This window comes from Lygodium microphyllum, chromosome 17 (assembly GCF_053477565.2).
Source record: "Lygodium microphyllum isolate KBCC chromosome 17, Lygodium_microphyllum_v1.1.10, whole genome shotgun sequence".
In the NCBI taxonomy this organism is placed as follows: domain Eukaryota; kingdom Viridiplantae; phylum Streptophyta; class Polypodiopsida; order Schizaeales; family Lygodiaceae; genus Lygodium; species Lygodium microphyllum.
This window is the reverse complement of record NC_141151.1, coordinates 7,539,287-7,551,960: the sequence shown is the minus strand read 5'-3', so window position 1 is coordinate 7,551,960 and position 12,674 is coordinate 7,539,287. Positions and strand designations below refer to the sequence as shown.

Below are 12,674 nucleotides of genomic sequence, written 5' to 3'. Positions count from 1 at the left end.
GCCATTGTACCTAGAATCATAAGATGGCTGTACGATCAAGATTGTCTGGCACGGTTCAGAAGGCTAGGGTGATCCAAAGCCTATTGATATTTCACTCATTAGTGCTCCCTCATGGTGTGGCAAAATGTATTGCTCTCCTTTCCAATGATGCCAATATTTTACTCCATGAACTTCAGGTTCTACTACAAAAATTGGACTTAATATCTGGATTTGATCTAATGTGAAGACCTATTATTAAGCAAGCATGCATTGAAAAAACTCCAAATTTTTTATTAGTTAGTGGGTTTTGATGAACATCTCTGGCTCTTAAAATGCCCAGAGGTTATTACCAGTTGGCACGCTTAAAACTTTGAGCCAGCCATAAAGCAAGTTTGAGCCGGTCATATACCGAGTTTGAGCCAGTCATATTGCAAAGTTGCATCTACATCATGGAGACCAAGAATCTCAGAATGGTAACTAAGAGCAGTGTAAAGCCACATAGAACTAGCACTTTCTATTCATGAATCAAGAAATTTGACACAAACAGATAAGTATGTCGACTGCCATCCGTGCTTGCAAGCATGCTGCAAACATTTCTGAAGGGTATAATTTCAGAATATTCATGTATATGTTAATTATACAAGCCTGCTCAATGCCAAGCAGTGTGATCTTCATCATCTTAATTTACAGTCTCTATATCAACATCCACAAATAATCATCAGATGCCCTTACACCACCTTGAACTATTTTAAATCAGATCTGGAGCAGGAATATGAAGGCTCCTCACTTGACAGCTTTATGGTCCTTCATTGGTTAATTATCACCTTTAGCAATTTGCAGGAAGCAGCTTCAAGAAACATCCTTTTTGTAACCCAGCCTCTTCGCAAGCAGATTTTACTTTGTGGAATGAAGCTTTGACAACAAGTACAAAGATCCAGACGACAGCAGGATTGATGCTGAAAAGAATAAGAGTTCTATCCCTGACTCTATTGGCACCTTCTTACTCTTCTCAAACATACCTACTAACAAAATCATCACAATCACATGCCCAAGTTTGGTCTTTAATTCATCCAAAGAATGAATCTCTAACCACTTTGGCCGCTCCTGCAAAGCTCAGTGGGGTCAATGGGATAATTTTTTGGGTCTAAAGAACCTTTAATTGTGATCTGTTGCATGCTTACCTTCAAACGGAAGAGACCAAAAAGATTAGAACCACACACTGTCGTCCTTCTGCTGGTGCTGAAGCAATTATTGCCTGGTACATCCAAGCTGCTTACAAACAGCTCATATAGTCCCATTCCAAATATAAGCATGACAGTCCCCATAAGATAAACATCTGTAAAATAGAGTGTCATAAAACTCAGCAATGCTATAGAATGTCAAACCGGGATCAAGAGAACATTTTATGGTTTTCTCCATGAAGGTTGGGTTTGACAGAATCACGGCTTACCTACTGCTTCAACAAGCAGTAAAATCACCTTCCCTGCACCAACCCCATGCCAACAAGTATGAAAGTACTCTGTAAAGGACTCTAACACAAACCAGCACCCCTGGAACAAGCAACATGAAAAAAGCTCAGTACACACAAGATTGGAGCACTGTAAAGGACTCTTAACACAAATCAGCACCCCTGGAATGAGCAACGTGCAAAATGCTCAGTACACACAAGATTGGAGCGCTGTCCCAATTTCTATTACTCGATTCAAACAATTTTGTTTGAACATAAAACCCAAGCCTCTTAGTAGGTTCTATCTGAGCTATCTGTTAAGCCAAATTAGTCCCATGGCCTATGCTTTGAAACTGCACTGAACTGAATGAGTTTGGAAAAAGATAGCAATGTCATGCTGCTCCGTTTATACTATAATGAAAGGGAATTACGGTCCTGTTTGTGTCCACAGTATGTGCACATAAGAAAGGACTGACTAAATGCTGTTCCAGAGAAGTCTCTCTCATACTTCCCTTCCACATTTAAACACTGAGTACACCTTAAATAGGCAAAGTCCTTCAATAGTTGAGCCTTCACAGCCTTAAATTGGCAAAACACTTTCAGTGCACAAATTCTAGGATGATTTTTGAACAACTCTTGGAGATATACTAGGGTTTGCAAAAGAAAACACCAAGTCTACGTCCATGACTGAAACACAATGAACTCAGACGGTAACACAAAATCACAAAACACAAAACATGCAAAATGAATGTAGCTGAATAATGAATTCAGAATGCTCAAAGAGAGAGCCGTCCAACAGCCAGTGGCTCTCATAAACGGGTTGAGGGCAATGTCCATGTGCCATCCACCAGAGACAGATCCTGGAACCAGCCTTCCTTTTGGGAAAGGGTGGTGAATGACCTGACTTAACACTGGTCACAGGAAATAATAAATTCATATTAACCCTAACTTCTACTATAAATTACGGTTTACTGCAGAGAATCTCTGAATTCTCTATCTCCAATGGCTCAAATGACTGGAATTTGCTAAGGAAATATGAGAGATGGCTGGAGAATGAGAAAATTCAGACTTTTATTGCAAGAAGGGGATGTGAAATCTGCTGCTGATATGGTATGATACTTACCATCCCATCACTTTTCTTGACAGTCCAATCTTCAATACTCCAACCTTTCCCTAAGTGTTGATCTTTTCAATCCATGCACGTGGAGCATGTTTCAATCCATAGATAGCCTTCTTTAACCTATACACCATGCCCATGAAGGTGGGACGATAGCTAAAGATACACTAAGGCGATAGCTCAGCTTATACACAATTACATATCATGATCTTTGCTGACTCAATCCATATGCTGTTGTAGGTATTCATCTCAACTCCTCATGTAGACATTAAACTAATAGTGGTGGATGGCAAAGATCATCCACCGTAACCGAGACAAGCAACTACTAAACCAAGCGCACCTGCCAGGGCTGCCAAAGCACATCAGCCCTGCTATTTCTGTGTATTTACAGCAATCAATCAAGAGCCATAAGACACTCAAACTCCAAGACAAATCTGCTCAAAACTATCTAGACTATGTCTAGTACTATTAGAGACTCCTTTTGGGTCAAAAGCTCTTCAAAAAAACTGCTTTGATGCATCCAAATCAAAAATCACAGCAAGGTGCCCTGATTTTGACTGTTTATTACAGCCAAGAACACCCCAAATCAAGTCCATACATGGCCAAAAACTCCACTTGGATGAAACATACAAGTGCCCTTGCTCTCTGGGACCATGAACCAAGCATAATCCACCATAAAGTAATCAAAGAGAATACATGAAACCCACATACAAGATTCAGCCCTGTTTTGCTCTATCATAAACAGTCAAAACAACCCACAAATGGAGCTCAAAGCTCATAGACCAATCCACCAATGATCAAGGGTCAATCTTCCATTGTTAAAGGCTATGTATCCAACAGATGATGACATAGTTGGTTCAAAGAGAGAAGAGAATAATCGAAAGTTTGTCTTCAGCCCTGTATGCTCTGTTGTTGGCTGTCAAAACAGTCCCAAATCAACCCACAAATGGTACTCATGACATATGCCACTCTCCTTCCATGAGCAAAGATGAATCTTCTATTGGTAAACTCCAAGATGCAAGCTGGGAAGCTATGGATATGCAGAAAGAGAGAAGAAGAGAACAAATCTGAGTATTCAGCCCTAAAAACCCTGTTCTAAAACTGAGAATACAGCAGCACACCCTCTCCAAGAGAGCCCCTTTGCATGAATAAAAAGTCATTTTTCCTTGCTCCAATGGTTGAGAGCTTCCTCCTCACTTGCCACTTGAGTTGCATGGCCCCCATGAGCTCTCCTCCATCCCTTTTTCTCCACGACTGGGATAGTACCATGGCGCCTATCAAAAGAGGCCGAAATTTGTGCTGAAGATCCTGGTCATACTCCACGACTCCTTGTCTACCACTTAATTCTCTAGTGAGTCACTTGAGTGACTAATCAAGGCTTAAGTTGTGCCACTCACTAGCATGACTTGTCAAGAGCTTCCCAAGGCCATAGGATAAGTCAATCTTCTAATAGACCATCGTTACTTGGTGAAATAGACAACTCTACTATTGTTACCTCAAGTTCAGTGTCCATTATCACACTCAGTACCAAAACCCCTCCGACATCACCCCCTCCAAACCTACGCATCCTCTAGCGTAGTGATACCAAGAACTTCACCAAGCGTATATTCAACCCTACTACCGAGTATACACTCTTCATGGAACTCACCCTTAGCAATACCAAGAACTTCACCGAGCGTATATTCAACCCTACTACCAAGTATACACTATTCAAGCACCTTTTGGATGTCTATACCAATTTCAATATTTGACTGCAACTTTTGGCTCTTTTCTTTCCTTCTTCCTTCTTCTCTTGCGATGCATCTTCCATGTCATGCTTTGGAATGGCCTTTTCAGCCGCCTTCTACTACTCGGCTTTGCTTCGTGTCATATGTTTGGAAGGTCCTGCTACTACTGAAAGTCTTGCAACCTCCTCATCTCTCCTTCTCTTCTCTTCAAGTATACAACTGCTATAAATGAATAGACTAGCTCATTCCATCCAATCTTGCCTGGTATAGATTGACTAGCATTTGTCAAATCAGCCATTGCTGTTTTGCCCTTCTCTACATAGTCTAAAGCCTGCAACCATACTCTTGATTTTGCTTCAGCTTTACATACATCCAGTGCTCCATCAGCCCTTTTAATTTTCAACCCATGAGTGACTACATCCACAGCTGCAAATGCTGTCGTAGCCACCAATTCCTCTAATCTCTTTTGCATGCCTCCTTTCCCAAAGTTGGGCTTCAGAGGAAGCCTTGTTTCTATTGCATGTATTTTCCCATTTTTTCAATTTCAGTCTTATCTCTTTGTGTGGTCAAATCTCCATTGTTTTGTATGTGCACTCCTAGTTTCTTCACCTCTCTCCTCTCTTGTCTATTTTCAAAATGTAAGGCTACAAATGCTGCTCATCCATTAGGAAAAATTAGAAACACAATAAATACCAGAGCTACTCATATAATCATCATGACCATGAAGATCACATAAGCAAATAGAAAATAAGCAACAATTCTATGTACATGCAGGCCTCCATAATGACCATAAAATAGCCTCTAGATCAATACCATTACCTAGATCATGACACTCATTTGCATTTGGGGCGACACTTCATATAGATTCATGGCTAGAAAGATTGTTGATATGTTGATGGCTAGTCTTGGAAGTATAAAGAGAAATGATTTTGTTACCAATTTATTGGCCTTTGCCTCCCAATAAGCCATGCATTCCCACTTTTCATGCTACAAGCTATCACACCAAATACATCTCTTAAATCCCTCTTTGTTAGACCTTTGGGGGCTGCTGCCCACCCCTTTTCTTCCACTTTTACATCCAATTTTTTAACCTTTGAGCTGATTTTCGTCAAATTCAAGCAAAGATCTATCATGCCTTTGACTAATTCATCCATATCATCCCCTTTTAAAGCTAGACCAGTAGGCATAACCAGCTGTTCAGCCATAGGCACAGTTGGCTTAGTTGCAATTTCAGCCCCTTTTATAGAAACTGCATGCGTAGAGCTTGTACTGAGCCTCAATCTCATCCATTCCCACTTCAGAAACATATTGACAGCCTCTATAACATCAGCCCACTGAGTTTTCAGCCTAGTGTCTGAAGATGCATCTTCAAGCCAATCAGTCAGCTTCTACAATATGGGATCTACGGCTTTTAAAAACATCACAATCTTCTGACTTTCCAAAGACTACACAACATCAACGTCTAACTGAGCATAGTGGCTCTCGAATTCGCACAATAGAGTTGTAGCTGCAAGCCCCTTGTGAGGCTTTTCAATCCAATCTTGAAAAGTCTTCTTGGTAACCAATCCTATGTCCTCAAGGAAGAATTCTTCCTTGAGAGCCTTCATAAATGCTGACCAATTTGCATCTCGATGATACAAACCATCCATGCATTCCTACAATGCATACATGACCAAACAAGCAAAATACCAACTCCATGCGTATTGCGGAACCCCATAAAACAGCAGCATCCCCTCAACCACACCATTAGATGACGGATTATAAGGGGCAGTGAGCTCCCGTTTAATCCCATATACATCACAAAACTAATTGAATTCTTTTGATACATACTCTCCCTCATTATCTATTCTTATACACTTTAGTTTTAAACCCTTTTGAGTGTTAACGAACACATAAAACCTTTTAAAAACGTCAAAAGCCTCACTTTTTTGCTAAGCAAGTAAACCCATTACTTTCTAGAGTGGTCATCAATAAAAGATACAAAATAACGGAAACCGCTATGAGTCTTTATTGGCATGGTACAGACATTAGAATTGATACCAGGTACATACCTAACATCATGAAGAATGAATTCCTAGACATTTTCAAAAGCCGAGTGTATGGTGCCAACTCCCTCTATATCACATGCATAGTTATTCCTGAGGTAAACTTTCCCAAGGTAACCTACTGCATAAAAAAAGAAACACTCCAAAGATAGAGTTACATGAAACAAAGCATCCCTATCGATAATCCACAATTGTGACAAACCATAATGAGCAGACAACAAGGCATCTATCACATCCTTTAGCTGTATACATGTCTTCTATTGTCATAGCATCTGGATTTGAAGATGCAACTAGTAAACCTGCAATATCTTCATTTTCTTTTATCTCTTTAATGGCAACCCTAGATACCACATTTACCTTCTCTATTTTTTTAGGGGTAGAGTTGCTATCTTTCTCTTCTTTTTTTTGCCTTTTGCATTTACCTGCTTTTTGTGTTCTTGTTTCTTTTCTAAATATCTACAATCGGGCTTTTTATGCCCTTGCATCCACACTAGTAGTGGGCTTACATTACATGTTGATCCACTACTACCCCCACTTGGCCTTGTGTCTAATCTCCTCATTAAGAAAAGGACCACGCACACCATCAAAAGTCAAGTTGGGGTTGTTGCGCAAAGAGATAACCAATGCTTCCCATGAATCTGATAAAGTCATGAGCAAGAAGATAGCCTTCAACTTGGGATCAAAAGGCGGAAAGCCTGCATCCTATAACTAACTCAAAATCCCAGCAAATGCATTCAAATGCTCTAAGGTGGGCTTGGACTCATCAAGCTCCAAGATAACTAAATTCCGCATAAGATAGACCTAATTAACAAGAGTCATATTCTCATATAAAGCTTTGTGTTTCACCCAAACTTCACGTGCAGTGGAGAGTCCCTTGATATCAACCAAATTTGATATCTATGACTGCCATTTTATACAAGTAATAGCTTCTTATTCATCTTAGCCCATTCCTCATCTGACAAAACAACAGGCTTTTCTTGTTCCAAAACATTATCACAATCCTTCAGAAACATGATACCTTGTATACAATCTTTCCAAAAATCAAAGCCGTTACCATTAAATTTTTGAATCTCGAAAATATTCTTTGCGTCACAAAATGGATACAGTGCCACAAAATGCACTTCCAAAGGTGCTCAAGAAGTAGATAATTTGCTGCAATTTCAATCCAAATAGGCTCATTACAACATATACATACACAAAATCTGATAAGTATGCATAAAAGGCAACTCTTACTTCAATAATACATCACCATAATGGCCATATGCAACAATTCAAGTGCTGTATATACCACTGATTCACTGCACAATGAGCATTCAGCAATACATGTACTAAAGGAAGCTGCCTTTTGACAACATTTGATACATTCCAAGTAAGAATTTCTCCCACTCAACAATGAATCTGTTGTTATTTCATTGCCAAAGCATGAATTAACGCACATCACCAATGTGAACACAAATTTGCCCCAGTTGTATTAATACAAGTTCCCGAGTGCCAAACAAGGGCAAATGTTGCAGAAATTTAACAAATTCTGCAAAAGCCCTAAATTTCTCAGGTCCAGATGTGCACCAATCAATTCAACTCAACTGAGCAAAATTTCACTGATACATGGAAAACCTCCATGTTCCAAAGCCAATGTGTACAAAGTCTGCAAGTTTTGGGTCAAATGTCACTACGCAAGCATTCACTATGCAAAATCAGAGAAAATCCCATAAGGGCTGACTACTGTAGTGTACAGAGATTGCTCCAGATTTAATGAATGTCAATCCAGAATTGACAACAGGACTGCCATGTCACCACAGAAGGGCCTGACAGCTGCTGCACTATTCCAACTGCCAGCTGTCCTCTGTCTGATTTTAGGGTTTCAGACTGTCTGTCTGAGCAAAAACAGCCCGTGCCTGCCTGCCTGAGCAAAAATGACCTGCACCTGTACCAGATTTAGGGTTTCTGGCATGTTGACTGACAGTCTAGCACAGATGTGACCCAAAAAGTGAGAGCCTGATGATTTTACTACACCAAATGAGTTGGATCTGACTCACAAGGACTCCGGGAAACATGCATGCCTTGATCGAAGCTCTGATACCAATTTGAAGGGGGTGTGCACCACAAGAGTGCTGTGGGTGTAGCAGTAGAGAGTGCAGAAAGAGCGAAAGCATGAATAGGGTGTGTACCAGCGTGGTACACAAAGAATAAAAGAATGTATTTATACTTAGGGTACAATACACTTACACCGGTAAGAGTGCGTTCACATGTACAAGTAAATATACAAACAGGAAGCATAACAAAGGGCCTTTACACCCAACAAAAGGAGTATTCCTGAATGTCAAAGCGTACCAAAACCTGCAGCAGAAACCTGTGAATGATGTCTGTCACCAAATCATCCCACTAGTTATAGCAAGAAATGGCCAAATCTGCCCCTGACCTAGTCAAACTAGCCTCAAATATGCTGGCAGACCTGAATAAAATAATTAAGAAAATGATATCACCTACTAGATCAGCTAGTCACCTCATTTTGGCTAGTGTGAACATAGTCCATATCCACTAAAAAAGAAATGCACTGAGCTGGAAAATAACCAGCCAATGTGAGCACATCTAAAGCCAACTGAAAAGAAATGCATACTCGAAATAGAGCTGCCTCCTATGTCAAAGCACATGATAGACTAAATGTCAAAGCTCCTAATGTCCCCATAGGCTCACAAGCAAGAGATGATTGTGAAAGACACATATGACTACTAACAATAGATAGCTTCACCAAGGCACTCACAAAGGATCTACTTTGAGTTCATCTTCAAAGACTCAATGCTACGACGAGAAAGTAGTTCACCTATAGGTAGACACTGAGAGGGAGATGTTAGATATGCTCAATGCCCCATAAGGTGCCACCAATGATCCCTCATTCTCTAAGTTGTAAGATGTCCATTATAAGGAGAAATCATGTGTAAGGCCAGATGTCCTAGACTATATATCAAATGAAGTGAATGTAACTAGTTGGTAAAAAAGGTGTCCTATGTGGGTCAAGCCTATGGGTTAGATGAAGCATTAAATTGGTAGCAACTCAAGGCACACTGTATTGAGTAGCGACGCATGGGAATTTTCATGGGGGCGTCCCAAGGGTGAGGGTGAGGGGACAACACCCCCAATCTACAATAGAGAGGATATTCCCATAGCACAATCCCAAGGAAGAGGGTTTAGAATCACACCCCTTATCCATCAATAAAGAAAATATTCCCTATAAAATACCAACCAATTAATCAAGGTCAATAGTACAGTATATCAATCTTCAATGTTGACCACATACCATATAGAATATTCCCTATAGAGTATTCCCCAGCCAATTAGCAAAGTTTAATAATGTGGTATGTCAATCTCAACATTGACCTATCTATCACCTTCATGGGCTATAAAAAGAAAAACCTCCTACAGCCGTGCTTCATTCATTTACCTAGTTAGAGTTCATTCAATAAGTATTAAACTCTTCACCTAGATTCTCCCTAGATCTCCAACTAGACTTCACTATGAAAGCACACGAGTGGACAAAGCCATCACTGTATCACTATGTTAGCAAATAAAGAATTACTTCTATAACTTCTTGTATACGCTCTACTCTTTGCTCAGATTCTATTCATTGCGCCAAGTAGTTTTACATGGTTTACCATTCACACCTTAGTGCCCTACGTGCTAGTTTTGCATCTAGCTCTTCCCCTTTCTCTTTGTGTTTTGTTGATTAAGGGCATGCTTATCCCTACAAGTCAAGCTCACCTTGTTTCCCTTGCCAACATCCTATTTATCCACTTGCATCCATGGACCACCATTGGTGAGTTATCCCATAGATGACTTGTCCTGTCACCTAGCTTTTCCTCGCCGTTTCATTTTCATCTTGACCATCAAGAAAGCCTTCCTAATTATGATGGTGCACGATGAGCAACTAGATAAAGATCCATTGAAGTGGGTGAGGAGGACAAGATCCCGACAAGAACAAAGAAGTGCACTATCTAGAGGCTACCTCGAAAATTTAAAGAAGTAATCCAATTCAAATGCTAAATGGACAGATTAAAAATTACTGCAACCATACAAGAAAGCTTTTTACATGTAGTTTGTCTGAGAACAACAATGGTTGGAAGGGAAATTCACATCTATGGCTTGCGACAAAACAATTTTGATTTGAATTACAGAGAAGGTGAATTGATTTACTACCTTGAGAAAACAGAGGACTGAGCCTGCTAGGGAGCCCACTACACCAAGCAGTGTCAGGAATCTGCAATTGAAGATAGCCTGCATCAGTAAATGAGCACATATTAAGCAAGTAACCCTCAGCTACACTAGAACCATGGGTAACTGGTTACTTATAGTAGACCTTGATGTGCATGCAGTCAGCATCAATACTTATAGTTTATTATGCAATCCATCAAGATACACATTTACAACACTTATGTCTCAACTTTGAAACTACCCTATAAAGCCAGTAATTCCCAGAAAACATCGTTTTCAAACTTCAAATATGTGAAGATAATCATATTTACAGAAACAAGATCCTCTACAGGCTTCCCCTAAAGAATTCTTGCGGTGGTTGCTGACATGCTTGCATTCTGGAACACAAGTTCTAATTCAGAAAAAGAACCACTGACTAAGGGACAAATGAATTTTGAAACAGGAATCTCGATCATAACCACAAATCTTCTAGTATTTAGTGCATGGAGAACATCTGCAGAATGCTTTGCAATAGTTGCAAGAGGTATCTACCTAGAATTGCATACATGCGTGCTCCCACACGTCTTTTTGATGACTCCACTGATTCTTTAATTCACACATCTTTTTTATGAGACACTTGCAATTAATTATTTAGTTAATTAAGTATGTCCATAGAACTCCACCGATTCTTTAATTCACACATCTTTTGGATGAGAGAATGACTCTAGGATATGTCTCCATTTGATATGCATCTCATACATAGTAGTGATGATATACACACTCACATGCATGCACAAGCTGGTGATCTGATCAAGTTCCCCTGTAAGGAGTGATGTGATCAGTGTGGTTGGCATCAAAATTAATGTCTTCAAGAAAGTGGGACAAGTACAGAATGCAGGACGAACTGGTGGGTAATGAAAAGATCTTGATGTGAATGCATTTAAGATTTTATAATGATGCACAAATTTGCTTTTGATCTTCTGGAACCCACGATCATGTTAAGTTACCGGACAAGGGATGAGACAGCCAGTCTGACCAGCATCACCAATAATGTGTCCACAACATTGGGAAACATACAGAATGGGGGTTGAATTGGTTGCTGCTGATAAACAGACCTTGATGTGCAGGTTTTTAAGATTGCATGGACATTCCATCCTCTACTCTAGAATCCAAAAGGATGAATGCTAACATTGTACAGAAACATCGAAAAACTATGGAATGTAGAGGTGATTTGTATAGATATTGTAACCTTGACCGAGGAGTCCAACAAGTTAACGGTCAATCATTATAGAATCTGACTATTAGAAAGCTTCTTACTGTAAATGATGATAGGTAATCTGGCCATTACAAAGCTTCTCACTCTCAATCATGATAGAAACAAAGCATCTGGCCATTGCAACCAAAACGAGAAACAAGAAGGTGACGGTGCTTGCCTGCTCGATCAGTTCTTCGACCCGTTGGACCAAGGGCTTTGAAGTGGTAGCAGCCTGGAAGTAGCCGTTGTTGATGGAGTTACTGCCCGATTGCTGGCTGGTAGGTAAAGTATCCTCGTACACAGAAGCCCGCACCAAGGGCCTTCTCCTGGACGGAACTGCTGGAGCAAGTGGATTATGACACTGCAAGACTCTCGTGTAAGCAACCCTGAGACCTCTACTGCAGCTGCATGTGTTTCTCATTAAAGAAGCCGATGAGTCGATCTTGCAGTCCGTGAGAAGGTGCTGGTCATGATCGGCCGCCTGATGAAGGAGCAATCCATTGCCTGATCCAAGAGTCGCCATGGTCACGATAAATCTCGTAACCGGAGCGTAGTGAGGAGCCGTCTGAGTGAGGGAGATCGTGTGAGGCTAATGGACTCCAAGTTGCCACGAGCAATGGAGTGATAAAGTGAGCAAATCTAAATTTATATACAAAATAGCCTCTCAGCGTTACTTAGTACTCATTAAAAAATTTCGTTTGGATTCAAATGTCAGGTCGTTATCTTCATTGGGCTCTTTTCTATATATATTTTAGTTGCTTTTGCTGGTCTTACCAAAAACGATAGAATACTGTAGGTAGGCACAGCATGCCTCTAACTTCTAAGAGTCAGGTCGCACTCACCCAGGATTAGCAGCGCTAGTGGGATTTTCTTTCCCCCCATCGACATACCACACAAACACCATCAAAAATCCATATGC

General features: G+C 40.3%; 1 protein-coding gene across 1 annotated transcript; it reads right to left on the bottom strand.

Moving 5' to 3' along the window:
• Positions 1-437: 437 nt before the first annotated feature.
• Positions 438-12,392, bottom strand: LOC148021543 (uncharacterized). The gene is made up of 5 exons (XM_087696951.1): positions 11,934-12,392; positions 10,507-10,584; positions 1,430-1,529; positions 1,161-1,315; positions 438-1,083 (listed from the first exon to the last, which is right to left on the bottom strand). Exons 1-5 carry the CDS (start codon positions 12,276-12,278, stop codon positions 874-876), a joined length of 888 nt encoding a protein of 295 aa, XP_087553077.1. The 5' UTR covers positions 12,279-12,392; the 3' UTR covers positions 438-873.
• Positions 12,393-12,674: the final 282 nt, after the last annotated feature.